This window comes from Mercenaria mercenaria, chromosome 13 (genome assembly GCF_021730395.1).
Source record: "Mercenaria mercenaria strain notata chromosome 13, MADL_Memer_1, whole genome shotgun sequence".
NCBI lineage: Eukaryota > Metazoa > Mollusca > Bivalvia > Venerida > Veneridae > Mercenaria > Mercenaria mercenaria.
Genome location: NC_069373.1, coordinates 27,589,509 through 27,610,541, shown reverse-complemented (window position 1 = coordinate 27,610,541; position 21,033 = coordinate 27,589,509). Strand labels below are relative to the sequence as shown.

Genomic DNA, 21,033 nt, shown 5'->3' with positions numbered 1-21,033 from the left:
ATTCCAAGTTATGTACTTGAAATGTGAATATTGGAATTAGCAAATGCAACACAATTATTGTTTTCTGAAATATCTCTGAAACCATTGAAAATATTTTGTTGGAATTTATATAAACCTTTTGGTTTATGATGGAAAATTGACATAATAATAATGTAGGACACTGTCCAGTATAACTGACTGTTGCAAATTGTCTCCCTTTTGAATTGAACTAATGATAATTTTTGAGTTAATGCTTTTTGATTATTCAACATAGTACCATTTCATGCCTGGAGTATTTCTCAGCAGCCGCTTACTGGAAATCATCAAAATTTCATAGGAAGCTTCACTCCCTAGAGGAGATGCATATTATTATCATTATGCTCCTGCACTCGAGTTATTGCTCTGATTATTTAACATACTGTACTGTAGTACCATTTCTTGTCTGGAGTATTCCTCAGCAACCACTGGATGGAATTCTTAGAAACTTCATAGGATGCTTCACTCCTAAGAGATATGCATATTTTTAGCTCACCTGTCATGTAGTAACAAGGCGAGCTTTTTTGATCGCCCTTCGTACGTCGTACGTCTGCAATTTTTTGTGAACACGATAGAGACCACATTTTGCAATCAGTTTCAATCAAACTTGCACAAAACTTGTATTGGCATATCTCGGTTCCTTTCGAAAACTGGCCAGATCCCATCATGGGTTTGTGAGTAATGGTCCATTAAAGGGCCAAAATTTGCTATTTTGGATTGTGAACATGATAGAGACCACATTTTGCAATCGATTTTAATCAGACTTGCACACAACTTGTATTGGCATAATATCTTGGTTCTTTTCGAAAACTGGCCAGATCCCATCATGGGTTCCAGAGTTATGGTCCCTTAAGGGGCCAAAATTTGCTATTTTGGCTTTTGCAGCCATATAGAGACTTCATTGTACCCCCCAACAACGAAGTTGTAAGTGGGGGATATACTGGTCTCAGGTTGTCTGTCTGTCTATCCGTCTCTCCGTCTGTAGACACAGTTTTGTGTGTGCCAGCTCTCCTCATCCCCTTGACACGGTTTAATGAAACTTCACAAAAATGATCAGTAACAACAGTAGTTGTGCATGGTGCATGCTAAGTTCTTTCAGAAATTTTTTTTGCAGAGTTACGGGACATCGTTTTTTTGTTACTATACTATATACATAGTCTGCATATGCAATCTTGTGCATGCCATAATCTCCTGAACCCGGCCATGCACACAATTTAATGAAACTTAACACAAGTGATCAGTAGTAGCCCTAGTTGTGCATGGTGCACGTTATGTTCTTTCAGAAAAAATTCTGCAGTGTTATGGGACTTTGTTTTTTAGCTCACCTGTCACAAAGTGACAAGGTGAGCTTTTGTGATCGCGTGGCGTCCGTCGTCCGTCCGTCCGTCCGTGCGTGCGTTCGTGCGTAAACTTTTGCTTGTGACCACTCTAGAGGTCACATTTTTCATGGGATCTTTATGAAAGTTGGTCAGAATGTTCATCTTGATGATATCTAGGTCAAGTTCGAAACTGGGTCACGTGCCGTCAAAAACTAGGTCAGTAGGTCTAAAAATAGAAAAACCTTGTGACCTCTCTAGAGGCCATATTTTTCATGAGATCTTCATGAAAATTGGTCAGAATGTTCACCTTGATGATATCTAGGTCAAGTTCGAAACTGGGTCACGTGCCGTCAAAAACTAGGTCAGTAGGTCTAAAAATAGAAAAACCTTGTGACCTCTCTAGAGGCCATATTTCTCAATGGATCTTCATGAAAATTAGTCAGAATGTTCACCTTGATGATATCTAGGTCAAGTTCGAAACTGGGTCACATGCCGTCAAAAACTAGGTCAGTAGGTCTAAAAATAGAAAAACCTTGTGACCTCTCTAGAGGCCATATTTTTCATGAGATCTTCATGAAAATTGGTCAGAATGTTCACCTTGATGATATCTAGGTCAAGTTCGAAACTGGGTCACGTGCCGTCAAAAACTAGGTCAGTAGGTCTAAAAATAGAAAAACCTTGTGACCTCTCTAGAGGCCATATTTCTCAATGGATCTTCATGAAAATTGGTCAGAATGTTCACCTTGATGATATCTAGGTCAAGTTCGAAACTGGGTCACGTGCCGTCAAAAACTAGGTCAGTAGGTCTAAAAATAGAAAAACCTTGTGACCTCTCTAGAGGTCATATTTTTCAATGGATCTTCATGAAAATTGGTCAGAATTTTTTATCTTGATGATATCTAGGTCACATGTGCTCAAAAACTAGGTCACTATGTCAAATAATAGAAATAATGACGTCGTACTCAGTTCAACACTGGGTCATGTGGGGATAGGTGAGCGATTCAGGACCATCATGGTCCTCTTGTTGTTAATATGCTATATACATACAGTCTGCATATGCAGTCTTGTGTGCGCCTAATCTCCCGGACCCTTGCACACAATTTAATGAAACTTCACAAAAGTGATCAGTACCAACCCTAGTTTTGCATGGTGCATGTTACATTCTTTTAGATAAATATTCTGCAGTGTTATGGGTTTTGTGTTTTATTACTATGCTATATACATAGAGTCTGCATATGCAATCTTGTGTGCACCTAATCTCCCGAACCATTGCACACAATTTAATGAAACTTCACACAAGTGATCAGTACCAACCGGTGTATGTTATGTTTTTTTCAGAAAAAAAATCTGCAGAGTTACGGGACTTTGTTTTTTGTTACTATACTATATACATACAATCTACATATATATGTACTGTGTCAGTGTGTGAGGGGGGGTACATTCATCACCTTCAGTGATAGCTCTAGTTTATGGTTTGATTTGATACAAACTTGCAAAATATCTTTAACAACAATAGATCTTGGATTCCATGATGAATCTGTCAGATCCAATCATAGGTTGCAAAGAATGTTTATCTTGATGATTCTAGGTCAAGTTCGAAACTGGGTCATGTGGGGTCAAAAATTAGGTCACCAGGTCAAATCGAAGGAAAAGCTTGTTAACACCCTAGAGGCCACATTTATGACCCTATCTTCATGAAACCTGGTCAGAATGTTTATCTTGATGATTCCAAGGCCAAATTCAAAACTGGGTCATATGGGGTCAAAAACTAGGTCACCCGGTCAAATCAAATGAAAAGCTTGTTAACACTCTTAAGGCCACATGACCCTATCTTCATGAACTTGGTCAGAATGTTTATCTTGATGATTCCAAGGCCAAGTTTAACAGATGAGTGATATAGGGTCATCATGACCCTCTTGTATTCATGTTCCAGTTGGATGATTTTTCACTGAGTTATTGCCCTTTTATTATTCAACATTAGTATACTGTAGTAACATTTCTTGTCCGGAGAATTTCAGAGCAACCACTGGCTGGAATTCAGCGAAACTTCACAGGAAGCTTCACTCTTAAGATGCGCATATTGTTTTCATGTTAAGTCATTATCAAAAAGACAGCACATACAAATTAAAACCACTACTGTTTTACTGACTAAATTAATGAAACTGAAATAACTTTATCGGATTGTCAAAGGTAATATCAGTGTAAATTTTATTTTTCAATATGTCAGTTTGATACTCCCATGCTCATGGAATTGAAAATTACTGGCAACGTTTTGATTTCCTTGGAAACTTGTTGGTAAAGTCCTGTCAGTGTGTTAATGAAAAACAAAACCAATGAAAAACAGGTCTCCTTAAAATGAGAGCTCAGGTGAGTTTTTCTGATCGCTCGATGTCCGGCGTCCGTCATCCGGCGTCTGTTGTCTGTCTGTCAAATCAAAGAAAAACATTGTGTATGCGATAGAGGCTGTATTTTTCAACTGATCTTCATGAAATTTGGTCAGAATGATTACCTTGGTAAAATCAAGGCCGAGTTCAAAATATGGTCATCTGGGATCAAAACTAGGTCACTAGGTCAAATCAAAGAAAAACCTTGTGTATGCGATAGAGGCTGTATTTTTCAATAAATCTTCATGAATTTCGGTCAGAATGATAACCTTGATGAAATCTAGGCTGAGCTCGAAAATGGGTCATCTGGGGTTAAAAACTAGGTCACTAGGTCAAATCAAAGAAAAAACTTGTGTATGCTATAGAGGCTGTATTTTTCAATTGATCTTCATGAAATTTGGTTAGAATGATTGCCTTGATGAAATCTAGGTCAAGTTAGAATATGGGTCATCTGGGTCAAAAAGTAGGTCACTAGGTTAAATTTAAAAAAAACCTTGTGTATGCAATAGAGGCTAATTTTTTTTCAACTGATCTTCATGAAATTTTGTCAGAATGATAGCCTTGATGAAATCTAGGTCAAGTTTGAATATGGGTCGTCTGTGTTTAAAAACTAGGTCACTAGGTCAAATCAATGAAAAACATTGTGTATGCAATAGGGGCTGCATTTTACACTGGATTTTCATAAAATCTGGTCAGAATGGTTGCCTTGATGAAATCTAGATCAAGTTCGAATATGGGTTGTCATGGGTCAAAAACTAGGTCACTAGGTCAAATCAAAGAAAAACCTTGTGTATGCGATAGAGGCTGTATTTTTCAATTGATCTTCATGAAATTTGGTCAGAATGATAGCCTTGATGAAATCTAGGTCAAGTTCGAATATGGGTCATCTGGGATCAAAAACTACGTCACTAGGTCAAATCAAAGAAAATACTTATACTCAAGATTTTTGCTCCAATTTTAATGATAATTGGTCAGAATATTTTTTTCCATGAAATCACTAGGTCAAACATGTTTACACTGTTATGTTGTGTTATGGTGTGTTTCTCAGGTGAGCGACCTAGGGCCATCTTGGCCCTCTTGTTTATTGATATGAATATGGTATCGATCATTCAAACTTTCTTTTCACCCGTTTAATTTAAACAGTTAGTTATCATGATAAAAAGAAAGATGGTAAAGAGTTGACTGATAGGAATAGAGGCCAGTATTTATTGATAGATGACAGTTAAGCTTCTGTGAACGCTGAAAGTTTTGGTCAGGGAAAATTGGAATTTGTTCAGGGAAAAGTCGAGGAATAGTCGTGGAATGATATTTTTTCTTCTTTGTGGGAACCCTGAGGTTGGGGTATTGTTACTGCAGCTGTTTGTTCAAGACAACTGTTACTAAAATAAACAGCCTGGTTTTCGTGGAATTTCTATGTTTCTTGTTTATATATTTCAGCAGCAAATGTCATCGAGCGGAAAGCACAAGAGTGCAATGATGTCAGCTGAAGTTATGCCAGGGTCTTCAGCAGATGTTGAGAAAGCTATTGCTGATGAAGATGCAAATGTGGCCATTCCAGCCAAGAAGGCAAAAGTCGAAAAAGATCAGCCAAATTCTGACACACCAGAAGATGTTAATGCATATATGAAAAGGACTTACGATGTTAGAAGAAGTTACATTACGGTTGAATTGCCGACAATAAATGAAGTGAAAGAAAGTTATCCCGAACTTTTTGTTGACAGGCAAATCATGCTTGAGTTTGAGAGGATAACTGATATAGATTTAGACCATGCGTTACAGGAATATTGTGTTTCTCATTGGCGTGACATTACTGATATGTGTCACAAAATTCCGAGTGCAAAAGATCTCTTGAAGCAAGCGGAAGGCGTTAAGAAGGAAAGCCCGTCCCTAGAGCAGTACTGGGATATGGTTGCATCATTATGTCTCGTCCCTTACATGATGAAGGAAAACTTGTGTGATATGGTGATTGAAATTGGAGAAGATGAGCAGGTTGATCCAAAAGGAAAAATAGTTCCTGTTCTTATTTCTAAGGGTAACGTTTTTAAAAGTGATGAGTTTATTCTTGTTGTAGAAGAAGAAGTTGTTCAGGAATTTGAGGAATTTACGATTGCATTTGCAAGTCTTTTTGCAACATACTGGATATTTAATATGGAATATCCAGACACTTTGGTGTATACATACAACTTTATCCAGAAGGTAATGGTTGGGCTGAAGGATGGTACCGCATTGCCTACACCTTGTAAAGAAATTCAGCAAAAGTTGATAAAAATGGCTAAAGTACGCACCAATAAAGACAAGCAAAAGTGATTCCAGATTTATACTGAAAACTTGTTATATATACTTTAAGCTTATAAACTTTCAGAAAAGGAAAAATATGAAGGCAGCAAATATTTCATTATGTTTGAGGTGAGATAGATGTTGCTGTAAGCAATTCAAATGCGTGTAGGACTGGATACCACGAAGGTGATGATCTATTAATATACTGGTGATTATGTCGTAAACTATGTATATAGGAACTGGTAAACAGTTTATGTAAGAAGGAACTAAGAAGCCAAACATACTTTTGCATATTAAGGACCAAGACCAGTGCTTTTTGCAGTATCTACTAAGAGCTTGACATGTTTGAATGTGGTATGGGCAAGACACTGTTCATTGATTTTTAATACACAGTTTTTGATCTGCATTTGTATAACTTTGTTAAGGTATTTTTACAACTGATGTCCCTAGTTTTGTTTTCTCATGAGGCAGTTTTCAAAGAATTTCTGATTTTGTCATAGTTTGCTGAATGTCTTGTGGATGACATACAGTTTTATTTATACATGTGCCATCCAGCTGGTTTACGGATGGTTGGTGGTTCTACCCAGGTGCTCGCCCGTGATAAAATAATGCACGGATGGGCACCTGGGGTCTTCCTCAACCATCAAAGCTGGAAAGTTACCATATGACCTATGATTGTGTGGCATTAAACCCAACAAAAACAAAAACAAAACTTTATACATGTTTAGTTCAAGAAGCTTTTGATAATGTTATTTGATGCTTTAAGAAACTATTTGTTGTGTATACTCATTCAATGTCACACTGTAACATAAAGTAACTGTACACCTTATAACATAACAAAATGGCATATTTTGTCAAAATGATGCATCACAAGGACCCTGAATCTGTCTATATAGATATAGGCATGCTGTACTGAAACTGTCTATATAGATATAGGCATGCTGTACTGAATCTGTCTATATAGGCATGCTGTACTGAATCTGTCTGTATAGATAAAGGCATGCTGTACTGAATCTGTCTGTATAGATATAGGCATGCTGTACTGAATCTGTCTGTATAGATATAGGCATGCTGTACTGAATCTGTCTGTATAGATATAGGCATGCTGTACTGAATCTGTCTGTATAGATATAGGCATGCTGTACTGAATCTGTCTGTATAGATATAGGCATGCTGTACTGAATCTGTCTGTATAGATATAGGCATGCTGTACTGAATCTGTCTATATAGATATAGGCATGCTGTACTGAATCTGTCTATATAGGCATGCTGTACTGAATCTGTCTGTATAGATATAGGCATGCTGTACTGAATCTGTCTGTATAGATATAGGCATGCTGTACTGAATCTGTCTGTATAGATATAGGCATGCTGTACTGAGATACAGGCATGCTGTACTGAATCTGTCTATATAGATAAGGCAGCTGTACTGAATCTGTCCATATAGATACAGGCATGCTGTACTGAATCCGTCTATATAGATACAGGCAGCTGTACTGAATCTGTCCATATAGATACAGGCAGCTATACTGAATCTGTCTATATAGATGCAGGCAGCTGTACTGAATCTGTCCATATAGATACAGGCATGCTGTACTGAATCTGTCCATACAGATACAGGCATGCAGTACTGAATCTGTCTGTATAGATATAGGCATGCTGTACTGAATCTGTCTATATAGATATAGGCATGCTGTACTGAATCTGTCTATATAGATATAGGCATGCTGTACTGAATACCAGAATGAATTTTGTTAATAGTTTGTACAAGGCAGTTCACATAGTTTTTAGTTGAGCTACTTTTTTTGATTATTTGTAAAAACCCTTACATCACACAAGTCCTGACCACTGTATCACTGGTCCAGAGTCATAACAGGACTGTGATGTATAAATTATGTTTTGTTTCATCTTTCCAATTTGTTATACTCGTGAATAAGACTGAATTTTATGTAATGCTTACTTGAATATCATAGGAAAGTTGAATTGCTGATATACAGGTGTAGAATAAAAACCCTCCTAGGCAAAACCCCTCCTAATGAATTTTGTATAAGTGGACAAAACCTTATAAACTTCCTTATTTTTTAGCTCGACTATAGTCTAGCTATTCTACTCACCCTGGCGTCGGCATGGGTGTCACACCTTGGTTAAAGTTTTGCATGCAAGTACATATGGCTATCATTTAAAGACATATAGCTTTGAAACTTATTTTTTCATTTTCTAGGTCAATAATCAACCTCACTGGGTCAAGTCCCATAACTCTGACATGCATTTTGAGCAAATTATGCCCCCTTTTGGACTTAGAAAATCCTGGTTCAAGTTTTACATGCAACTTACTATCTCCAAAACTAATGCAGGTATTGAATTGATACTTCACATGTGTCTTCGGGGTTATAAAACTAGTTGATAGCATCAAGTCCCATAACTCTGACCTGCATTTTGGCCAAATTATGCCCCCTTTTGGACTTAGAAAATCCAGGTTAAAGTTTTGTGTGCAAGTACATACAGCTATTACTTAAAAGGCGTATAGATTTGAAACTTATTTTTTCTTTTTCTAGATCAATTACCAACCTCACTGGGTCAAGTACCATAACTCTGACATGTATTTTCTGCAAATTATGCCCCCTTTTGGACTTAGAAAATTCTGGTTAAAGTTTTACATTTAAGTTACTATCTCCAAAACTAATGCAGATATTGAATTGAAACTTTACATGTGTCTTCGGGGTTATAAAACTAGTTGATAGCATCAAGTCCCATAACTCTGACCTGCATTTTGGCCAAATTATACCCCCTTTTGGACTTATGAAACTTATTTTTTCTTTTTCTAGATCAATTACCAACCTCACCCAGGGTCAAGTCCGATAACTCTGACATGTATTTTGGGCAAATTATGCCCCCTTTTGGACTTAGAAAATGCTGGTTAAAGTTTTACATGCAAGTTACTATCTCCAAAACTAATGCAGATATTGAATTGAAACTTTACATGTGTCTTTGGGGTTATAAAACTAGTTGATAGCATCAAGTCCCATAACTCTGACCTACATTTTGGCCAAATTATGCCCCCTTTTGGACTTAGAACCTGCTTCTGGGACAGTAATTCAAATAGTTGAGCATTGGCTGTCTTATGGACAGCTCTTGTTATTTTAAGATATTTCCATGGACTGTAAAGGAACAGTTTATAGGTTTATAAACAGTTGTCACTGTAATATAAAAATAATTTCATAGTTATTTACTAGATTTAATATGTCAGATGTTTCTTTTAAATGCATGTGAGGGTTTTTATCAGCTTCATGAAATGTCAGTGGAGGCTTTAGGGGTTGTCCATGTGAAGGACTAGAATTGCAGTGGGAGGGGTTTTTTTTCTGGGAGCAGTTTTGTACGGCTCCAGATATATCTAGTACATATGCATTTCCTTCTCTGAGACTTGGGCTGGACAATGCATACATGTATCACTGACTTCAAATATCGGAGCATTTTCAAGCTTATAATGTCCAGATGGTGCATTTTAGCAGATATTGACTGCAACAACAATTCACATCATCATGATCCCATTTTTAGAATTGAACACGAATAATAAAATTTGATAAATGATCAGGAAAATCTGCAAATATAAATGAATTTCTGCAATTTTCATTAGGTACACCCACTGCAGTCTTTAGACAAGGGGAGCTCTGGTCTAGAGGTTAAAGTGTCTGCAGCTCATTTCGAACGTCTTTGGTTCATGCCCTATTTGGGGTCATGACAGCACCTCATGTACTTATTTTCCTAGAAAGCTTCTTTGGCAGTTGTTCTAATAAACATAAAAAAGATCAAGCTAAGATAATGTAGTATAAACTTTCCACTCCTGCTTTATCCATACCCAGATAGAAAATAAAAACAAAATTGAGATTCATTTAACAAAAAAAAAAAAGGAAGTGTGCATAGCGTTTTTTTTTTAAGGTCTAAAATAGAGGACAAGAAATTGTTTGTTATATGATCTTGTTAAGGATGTGTTTATTTTGCATTTATTTTGTATATAAGTGTAGTAATTGACAACTTAATTTTATCAAACATGCAAAAACATTCCGCAGTTTGATTCTTCGGTAACATTGACTTGTCTATACAGGGCATACAAAATTTTTTAAGAGATATATCTCCACGTTGATATATATGTTTTCTAATTTCAGAAATTTTTCCAATGGTTATTATAAATTAAAAAGAAAAAATGATATGATTGAGACATTTCACAGTATTTATATATGAAAAACACTTGTTTATTCTTTGATAGACAGAAACTGAAAGGTGTTTTAAAGCATTTGTCTTGCAATAGAAGATTGAGGGAAAATAGAAGGAATTAAGTGTTACTTTTATATCAGACTGGTAAATAGTCCATACTATTACCCTGTATTGATTTATGAGCTTTGATACACATCATGTTGCTGTTCTTCTGGAGACATGTCTGTCCCTCTTCTCAGTTAAATACTTACTTAGAAAATCATTCATTGCAATTAAAATGAAATTGACTAAAGACAAAGTATGCATGTTAAAGTCATTGAAAGAAAGATGGGATTTTTTTGGTTAGCATATTTTAGCCTTGTATATTCAGGTAAATGAGATTGGAAAATCACTTTTTGCTTTTTGTTGTTCATGATAATCACAGAATGTAAAATAGTAGTCATGTTTTTTTTCATCTTTGTGCAGAACGGTAAAGTAAGTATATAAAGACTGTTTGCGGGAAAGTCTTTATTAGCAAGTGGTCTTGAGATCAGCTGAATATATTCAGAAATGTAAGTGTTAGTCTTTTGGTAGTCTCACTGTTCACAGTTTTTAACACAGGATTTGATTGAATGTGGAAGCAGGGTGAATGTGAAACCTTGGTAATAAGTTTTCTTTTCTAACGTGCGGAATCATGTAAATTAGAGCATCAGTGATGACAATGAGGATAGTTTGCACCGCGCCAGATCATTGTGTTATATGTTAGAATGTTATTAAATTGATAATGATATCATGTATGAAATTGGAAACCGTTTCTGACAAAGTTAGATAGTCATTTGTATTTAATTTTTATTATTATTTTCTAGATTATTTCTCTGCAAAAAGTTGTTACAAATGACTGAGGAATAAATTTAATGATCTTTCATGAATGTTTGTTTATAAATACATCATAGCATTTTTCATTAGACATTTTTATAAGATCAATTACGTTTAGTTTAAAAATACTGTATGCTTCCTTATATTGCCTTGCAGGCACTTTCTATTTGAGTGTCAACCATAAAAAAAGGAGATATTTGCTCGGATATGAATTCAAGCCCATCACAACTAGATTCATACATTTGGGCTCGGTCAGGCAGAACATAAAATACGGAAGTAAACAGAATTTACCCGTTGTTACTGGATTCTTGAAGTGTGAATGTAACTTGTTTTTAACTATTTTTTTGCTTGTCTGATTATTTGAAAAAAATCTGCAAGGCTTTGTTATCATTTGATAGTCAGTGTTGATGTTGGTTAAGATTTTTGTTTAGGTCTCCTTTCTCTCAGAAACGGCAACGAGTTATAGCTGTGCATTTTTGCATATTTCTTTATCATCATTAGTTAAGTAAGCAGGCCATACTTGCATTTTATTAGAAGTATTACCAATTTTTTATATGTAGAAAATAGAGTTTCTTCGTGGAATGTTTTGTTTAGGTCCACTTGAAACACTGTAGAAGTAGTAGGTTTGAAACTTTGCAGACTTGTTAATAGTTATCAAAGGAGCTTTGGCCCAGAACCATAATTCTTGCTGCATTTTATTAGAATTATGGCCCATTTTGTACTTGAAAAGTTGAATTTTCTAGGTTAATCTTTTGTCTTGATAAACTACATGAATACCTTTGATATATTGTGCACTTGTTTATTGTCATTAGTCGAATATGTAGGCCAAGAACCATAACTCTGACTTGGCTTTTCTTGAATACTATAACTTTGAAACTTTATACCCTTTTACCATCAGTAAGTGAATAAGAAAGCCAAGAACCTTAACTCTTTTCTTGTATATTGTCTCATGTCTAGCACTTGCAGACAAGCATTAACATGTGCAGTCCGTGCTCTTGTTTGTAATTGAAACTGTATAGAGATCTCAGTAAGCTCAATATATGTAATCTGCCATTAGGCCATTATTGATAGAATATGTTACACCCTTATGGAGCAACTAGGGAATAGTGCTACCCTGTGACTTGTACTGTTACATTTTGTCACCTCGTCACAAAAAATTGAGATCTGTATTCATATAGAAAATCTCTTATCTACTTTTTTGAGGAGATGATAAAAACACTAAAATAAAAATAATGTATAGCAGAAATGTGTTTTAATGATGCTCCCCTGAAGATAGGGTATATTATTTTGCTTATTGTCAGTCAGTCTGTAGGTAGACCATTTGGTTTTCAATCAATAACTAGAGAACGCTTGGTGTCAAAATAAGTCAACCTTATTTGGGTTATTGCCTGCAAACAGTAGATGACACCTATTGTTTTGGGGTCAGTAGGTCAAAAGTCAAGGTCACAGCAACTTTGAGCCTGAAAATTGTTTCCGCTCAATAACTAAAGAATGCTTTGTCCTACAGTTGTAAAACTTTATAGGATGCTTGCCTGTAGTCAGTAGATGAACCCTATTGCTTTAATGTTTAATAGGTCAATGTCGCAGTGACACACAGACTGAAAATGGTTTCTGTTGAATAAACAGAGGTCGCTTTGGCATACTGTTCTCCAATTCCATAGGATGATTGTTATGGTCAGCAGACAACCGTGGTTGTTTGGATATAGTAAGTCAAAGATCTCGGTCACAGTGACTTCAACACTGAAATTGTTTCCACTCAATAACTTAAGGTCCAAAGGTCAAAGGTCACAGTAACAAATTTACCTTGAAGGTCAAATCTTTCTGTCATATTTCGTGTTCGGAGCACAACTGAAAACTATTCAATGTATTGACTTGAAACTTGGAATATAGGTAAATATTGATGAGACAGTGAGCAAAGTACAACAATCCACATTACTGTATCAATCAACCCATAAACTTCTTATTAACCCCCCATCTAATCCCGCTAAAAAGCAACAAAAACAAAAAGTTCTGCTGTTGGTTGTGCCTTAGTATCCCATCACTGTGGCTACCCAATCCCCTCTCACTGTCGCATATTACTCCCACTACATACACCTCCCAAAAAAACAGTCTTTAGATTTAATTTCCCCCTCCAATCTAAAACTTTGGGCTTGTGATGCCCTGCTCTGTGGAGCTCTCGTTGTGTATTATGTTTATATACACATTCTTTTATTTAATAATTTTCTATCATTTGTATTAAGCAGCTTAGGAAAGCTTGTTGTGCATTTCATATATGTAAAATATAAGCTTAGTTATTAAAGAAACAATTTCAGAGTATCATCTTCCTTGAAATGATGTTCATTTGTTGATGGTAATTTTTTGGAAAAGAAGCATGTAGAAAGAGTTTGAAAGATGTACAATCATTGTTTTATAATTTCATTTTTTTACATCAAAGTTTGGTGCAGCATGGTAAAGGTCTCTAGTCACTTCATCAATTTTTCTTTTCATTTTCAAATTTATTATGTTTGGATCATGTTCATCTATTTTTATGTTGATCAAACTTTCTTATGTTTTAAAAGAAACAGTTAATCATGCTTTCATCATTATTATACCCCAGATGCAAAATATATATTAGGGCTTTATTGGACATACACATTTCCATCTGTCCCTCATGTCCCTGTGTATTTTCTTAGCCACAAGGGAGTTTACATTAAACATGCATGATTTAAGAACCTTATTAAGACAATGTGCACAATTCACTATATTCAAAGTCAAATTGAGGTCAAAGGTCGAATAGCATTGACGATTGATTTTCATAAAACCGGCCTTGTTTGTTTACCACATCAAGAAGGCGTGAAGAGCATATACCAAGGTCCCACTCGGAGGTCAAAGATCCTATAGCCTAACTTTATGTCCGCTCTGTAGCTTAACTGCTTGGAAGATTTTCATAACACTAGCAACAACAAGTTAAAGCATAGCAAAAGTTCCTTCTAGGGCACATCTATCATTTTGTAAAATTTTGGTTGCAATGTCTGTTTTAAATACTGGTCATCAGTGTGTGGAACCCCAGGATTGGATGCAAGGACAAGACCACTCTATGTTATTGACATATATATTTGCTGTATATTTTTCTGTTAACATCCTAATGTAGTGATTTGATGCGCTAACAGTCTATGTCCTCGCACACAACAAACTTAGTGGTCATTGATCAAGTAATTCATGGCTATAGTTTAGTAGTATCTGTCCTAAATCTCGTGAGTGTGACATCCGGGCATTCGAAGCGTGAATTTGTTGCGCACAATGGGAGGGTAGCAATGGGGTTTGTTTTCACATATTGACCATGTATTTGAAAGTAACGACGTATGTTAACCTTTTTGACAAATAAGATGTTTGGCATGTTTCAACAACGCCTCTTTTCATTTCTCGGGTTAAGTAATATGTAATCCACGGAGCGCGATCAGCCAAAGAGTCGCCTCAGTTAGGAAAGAATAATTTTAACGTCAGGTTATTAGTCCCCTACTGGTTGAAAAACAGTTTTGGGGACTATAGGAATGCGCTGTTCTGTCATTCCGTCTGTCCATCTGTCCGCAATTTCGTGTTTGGTCCATAACTCTGTCATCCATGAAGGGATTTTAATGTTACTTGGCATAAATGTCCCCCATGATGAGATGACGTGTCATGCGCAAAACCCGGACCCCTAGCTCAAAGGTCAAGGTCACAATTGGAGGTCAAAGGTCAACGGCTTTTTTTCCTGTCTGGTCCATAACTCTCCCATCCATGAAGGGATTTTAATATTACTTGGCGCAAATGTACCTCATAATAAGACGATATGTCATGCACAACTTTCAGACCCCTAGCTCAAAGGTCAAGTCACACTTAGCAGTCAAATATTAACATGGCATGAACAGGGTCTGTTTCGTGTCCAGTCCATAACTCTTGACATTCATAAAGGGATTTTAATATCACTTGGCACAAGTGTTCCCCATGATGAGACAACGTGTCATGCGCAAATCCCGGACCCCTAGCTCAAAGGTCAAGGTCACAATTGGGGGTCAAAGGTCAACAGAGCTTTTTTCCTGTCTGGTCCATAACTCTACCATCCATGTAGGGATTTTAATATTGCTTGGCACAAATGTTCCCCATAATGAGACAACGTGTCATGTGCAAAACCTGGACCCCTAGCTCAAAGGTCAAGGTCACAATTGGAGGTCAAAGGTCAATAAGGTTTTTTTCCTGTCCGGTCCAGAACTCTGTCATCCATCAAGGGATTACAATATTACTTGGCATAAGTGTTCCCCATGATGAGACGCTGTGTCATGCGCAACACCTAGAACCCTAGCTTAAAGGTCAAGGTCACACTTTGAGATCAAAGGTCAATAGGATTTTTTTCTTGTCCGGTCTGTAACTTTGTCATGCAAAAAAGGATTTAAATATCAGTTGGCACAAATATTCCCCTGGATGAGACATGTCATGCGAAAAACCCGGGCCCTAGGTCTTATGTCAAGGTCACACTTAGAGACCAAAGGTCAGATACAAGAATGACTGTCCGGAGCATTTCTTCTTTATGCATGGAGGGATTTTGATGAAACTTGGCACAAATGTTCACCAACATGAGACGGATTGTCATGCGCAAGAACCAGGTCCCTAGGTCTAAGGTCAAGGTCATGTTTAGAGGTCAAAGGTCAAATTCAAGAATGACTTTGTCCGGAGCATTTCTTCTTCATACATGGAAGGATTTTGATGTAACATGGCACAAATGTTCACCACCATGAGGCACCTTTGTTTTTAGAATTACATCCCTTTGTTTTACTATAAATAGATTATATTGTAACTTCTTTTTAACTGGCCGTAGAGAAAAATCGAGACCACTTTTCTGTGGTACAACATGCATGTTACATCCAATTTTTAGGTGTATTTTGACCTATCTCTACCAGGTAAAGAGTTTCTTGTGGACATATTATATAGAAGTTTTTTTGGTTTTTTTGTTTTTTAGGATAAATTCCCTTTGTTATTACTGTAAATAACTTATATGATAACTTTTTTATAATCGGCCAAAAAAATTCAATATGAAAACAACTGTGGGTTTTTATATATGCAAATTTTAATCCAAGTGTTCTGTTATAACATATTGTATATATAGTACAGTATTGTTTATACATCATTGACAGATATCAGTTCATTATGTTATACTGCAGTGGAGAAAATTAGGTGCCTTCCAGTAGGGGACTTTGTTTGCATGGCACTACTTCATTCACTTGTTTCTAAGGTCACGGAGTTTAATTGGCCAGCTTGTAATGAGAACAGTTTGCAAGGTCATTTGCTCAGTCAAGTGTGACTTACCAACTCTAAGTAGACATGCAGCCCAGGTCATTAGGTCCTAGGTCAAGGTTATACTTGAGGGTCAAAGGTCATGATCACAGCATTCTACTTTCCCTGGTATGGTCAATTTTAGCCATAGAGATTGTTACTTTACATGTAGATGTATGGAATTATAATGTATGATTATTCATATTAAACTGAAAGCTATAATGTTGATGTTTAGTGTAGGGGATGCCAGCTGGATTTTGGTCCAATTTAAACTTTTTTCATACAAATTTTCACATGTTAACCATATCTAATGTCTAGCGATCTATAGTAAACTTGTATGTATATACTTGAATTTGCCAAAAATATGGAAGATATTTATGACAACTATGAACTGTTAATGTTTTGTTGGTTAAAAAATATATCCCACTACTTGGTCATTAGGTAATAGAAAGCGCGAGATTTCGTATACTTACAAGGCAGATAAAAGGGGATGCATCTAGCACCCGCGCCTCCCCCTCCAGAATCCAATGGTTGCACATGTTTGACAGCCTTAAATTGAGAATCAGTCAGATTTACTGTAAATTTTCAGCTCACTTGTCTCACAAAACCTTGTGTTAATGGTATTAATAATTTCTGAACATCTGTAGAGACAAGAGTATTTCTATTTACAGGTATCTTACACAAGTTTCACTGTAATGGTGCAGTTACCTGTTGTTAAGGATGCATGCACATTGTGTAAAAAACAAATGTTTCTTTTCTTTCCGAAGAGTATTGTTGCAACTGCATTTAGCTAATCATTATTGTGCATTATGAAGGAAAATTAGCTAATCATTATTGTGCATTATGAAGGAAGTTTAGCTAATCATTATTGTGCATTATGAAGGAAGTTTTATATATAACCAAATGACAAGCATTGTTTTATGTAATGTAGAAAAGACTTCATGTTGAAGAATTTAAATATGTCTCGTGCATAAATCTTACAGTCTGCCATAGCCATATTTGTGCTTACAACCTGCCATAATTTCAACAATATTGCCACAGTCGTACTTGTTTTTCATGCAACAAAATAACAACATTTCGTGTCAGTTTAGTTAGAAATTTAGAGAAAAACAGAAGGATATAAGCTGCTTGAGGGAGAATTGTGTTTGAAATATTTAGTCCCCTTCAGAAGGAACATCTGGTGGTTAGAGGGCGGGTTGAAATTTGAAATGTTTTACAGTTTTAACAGTTTCAAGCAGTTACTGTCTTACAACATTTTAGACAATACAAAAGTACAGATATATACTAAATTTAAAAATTTAAGTTTAACAGATTCAACAAGATGTTCCCATAGTAACCATAGATGTCTCATAGATGTGAGATGACTGTACAAAACTCTCATTATACCATGTAACTGTATTATTTGGCTTGAAAAAGATTTGTTGTTTTGTTGTAAGCTATATCTTCTTGAAATGAGTATTTTCCTTAAGTCTGTATGTCATAAATAGATTTCTTTATAAATTCTGTTGATTGTAATATTTTTAAATGAATACAAGTGTTTACTGCCTTTTAGATTTTGAAAAATAAATCACTGCTGTTGTTAACATATTTTATGCTAAAATATGGCATATGTGTATTAGATGTTTGAGGAAGGATGCAATAGTACAAAAGTAGCCTGACAATTTGTCAGTCATATTTAAAATTGCTTGTACCAGTTATGACCAAAATCTATCCAGACAGTAATCTTTCAGGTTTTGGGAAATGGTATACATAATGTCCATGTCAGTTATCACAGTATTATCTGAAATATATTAACCCTTTTCATGCTGGACATGATTGATTCTGCCTTTGCGACCAGTGCAGATCATGATCAACCTGCACATCCGTGCAGTCGTATCATGATCTGCACTGTTCACCATTCAGTCGGTATCTTTTTGGTATGCACCCCTTTTAACAGTTAATAGTACTGTCCAAATTGAAAGATGGACAAGTTCATTATAGAAATTTAGCAGGGTAAGGGTTAATTCTGCATTCACATGAATAGTGGCAGTTATGATACTTGAACACCAGATTTATCTTAGTTTGTGCAAGTGTTTGGAGATGTTAACTTTCATAAATGATCACATGATGAATGTTTTAACAGGTTTTTTTATTCGATGATTAACCAGAACAGCATTTCTTTAGTCTCTCTGAGATTTTTAGTAAATATTATTTAAACGTTAAATTGCAAAATGCTTTTAACACTTGCATCCGATTGACAGCAATAAAAGCAACCAACATTAGGAAAGATATAGAAAATGTTACAGAAATGAACATTTTTAGCGCATCTGATTTTTTGGGGGAAAAAAAAAAAATGATGAGTTATTGCCATCACTTGATCGGCGTCGGCGTTGGTGTTGCCTGGTTAAGTTTTATGTTTAGGTCAGCTTTTCTCCTAAACTATCAAAGGTATTGCTTTGAAACTTGCAACACTTGTTCACCATCAGTAGCTGACCCTGTACAGCAAGAAACATAACTCCATCCTGCTTTTTGCAAGAATTATGGCTCCTTTCGGACTTAGAAAATATCAGATTTCTTGGTTAAGTTTTGTGTTTAGGTCAGCTTTTCTCTTAAACTATCAAAGCTATTGCTTTAAAACATGCAACATTTGTTCACCATCATAAGCTGACCCTGTACAGCAAGAAACGTAACTCTGTCCTGCTTTTTGCAAGAATTATGGCCCCTTTTGGACTTAGAAAATATCCGATTTATTGGTTAAGTTTTATGTTTAGGTCAACTTTTCTCCTAAACTATCAAAGCTATTGCTTTGAAACTTGCAACAGTTGTTTACCATCATAAGCTGACTCTGTACAGCAAGAAACATAACTCCATCCTGCTTTTTGCAAGAAGTATGGCCCTTTCTGGACTTAGAAAATCATGGGTAGGACAATATTTCTATTATACAGAGACAAAAAAATCAGATGAGCGTCTGCACCCACAAGGCGGTGCTCTTGTTAACATGTAGGGGTGATTTTTGCTCAAACGGCAGCATTTGGGAAAGTACTTTATGCACAAGTAATGTATTTGCCATACAGAGCTTGTATATCTTTATTTTGTCATTCCAATGTAACAGCATATTGATAGGGCATTTTAAGTTGAAGCAGCATTAAACAATCTCTGAAGGGTAGCAAACACTTGCATTACTCGTATTTTGTATGATGAACAATTTTCACAGTACTTGTTGCCTCTATCACATAAAGTTTTGATTGGGAGAATATTCTGTTCATGTTTTAGTCAATATAGATATTTTGTGTTCTGTTAATCATGCTTGTTTGTTTCTTCTTTCTTTCACCTTTGGAGTATCAGGCCAAGCTGGATTCAGATATAGGTTGTAGGGCCTATATGGTATCGGGCCAAGCTGGATTCAGATATTGGTTATAGGGCCTATATGGTATCAGGCCAAGCTGGATTCAGATATAGGTTGTAGGGCCTATATGGTATCGGGCCAAGCTGGGTTGTAGGGCCTATATGGCATCGGGCCAAGCTGGATTCACATATGGGTTGTAGGGCCTATATGGCATCGGGCCAAGCTGGATTCAGATATGGGTTGTAGGGCCTATATGGCATCGGGCCAAGCTGGATTCAGATATATTATGGCATCAGGCCAAGCTGGATTCAGATATAGGTTGTAGGGCCTATATGGTATCGGGCCAAGCTGGAGTCAGATATGGGTTGTAGGGCCTATATGGCCAAGTGATTAAGCAGCTAACATTGAATTACTTGGCCCCCACATCTCTGTGGATTTGAGCCCTGTTAGTGCCATCATGTAAGGAAGCCATCCAACTAGCTTATAGATAGGTTGGTGGTTCTACCCAGGTGCCATACCATGCCCCTTCCTCAACCATTAAAAATCTGGAAAGTCACTGTAAAACATCTGTTCTGTTAGAGTGACATAAATACTACAAAACGAATAAATGTTGGCTGCTAGGTATCTTTCCTATGGTTGGACAGTAGCAAGAAGTACAATGTTATGAAGATGCATTATGTTCTGACGTTGGCATTGCCACATCTTCCTAGCTCACCATTATGCATTGGGGTGAGCTATTTTGATCACTCACTGTCTGGCATCTGCCCGTATGTTCAAACTTTTCGAACGACATCTCCTCTGAAACCTTGTGGTGAATGTTGATGAAACTTGGCCTAGATGTTCCTTTGGTGGTCTTCTTCCAAAATTGTTTAAACCGTTTCATTTTGTTGCACTTAGAGGCTGCCAGAGCTAAAAATAGTAAAGTCTTGAAACAACATCTCACAAGGCAGTCTGAAAGACAGCTAAATCCCCCGCCACTGCTATGGATAGTGAAAGGGTAAACCTTTGATTTTAGCTTTGACCTTGACCCTGAATTGACATGGCTGACTCATGAATTCTGCACAACGTCTTGATGAGGTGATCATTTGACCCAAGTTTCATGAAAATCCTTCAAGGGGTTTAGGAGATACAGAGCTGAAACCTTTGACCTTCAGTTGTGACCTTGACCTTGAGTTGACATGGCTGACTCATGAGTTCTTGATGAGGTGATCATTTGATCCAAGTTTGATGAAAATCCTTCATGGGGTTTAGGAGATACAGAGTGGACACAAAATGGAAGGCTTAAACCTTCGACCCTTAGTTGTGACCTTGACCTTGAGCTGGCATGGTTGACTCATAATTTCTGCACATCGTTTTGATG

At 36.5% G+C, this 21,033-nt stretch overlaps 1 protein-coding gene across 4 annotated transcripts in view; it reads left to right on the top strand.

Moving 5' to 3' along the window:
- LOC123529211 (uncharacterized) overlaps positions 1-19,628 on the top strand; it is a 67,748-nt gene extending 48,120 nt beyond the window's left edge. For 3 of the 4 annotated variants that reach the window (XM_045309439.2, XM_045309437.2, XM_045309441.2), the window contains one exon: positions 5,156-19,628. In XM_045309439.2, the coding sequence (XP_045165374.1) occupies positions 5,162-6,025 (864 nt within the window). In that variant the 5' untranslated portion in view covers positions 5,156-5,161 and the 3' untranslated portion in view covers positions 6,026-19,628. The remainder of the gene's footprint in view (positions 1-5,155) is intronic. The other variant, XM_045309440.2, reaches the window with a different exon arrangement.
- Positions 19,629-21,033: the final 1,405 nt, after the last annotated feature.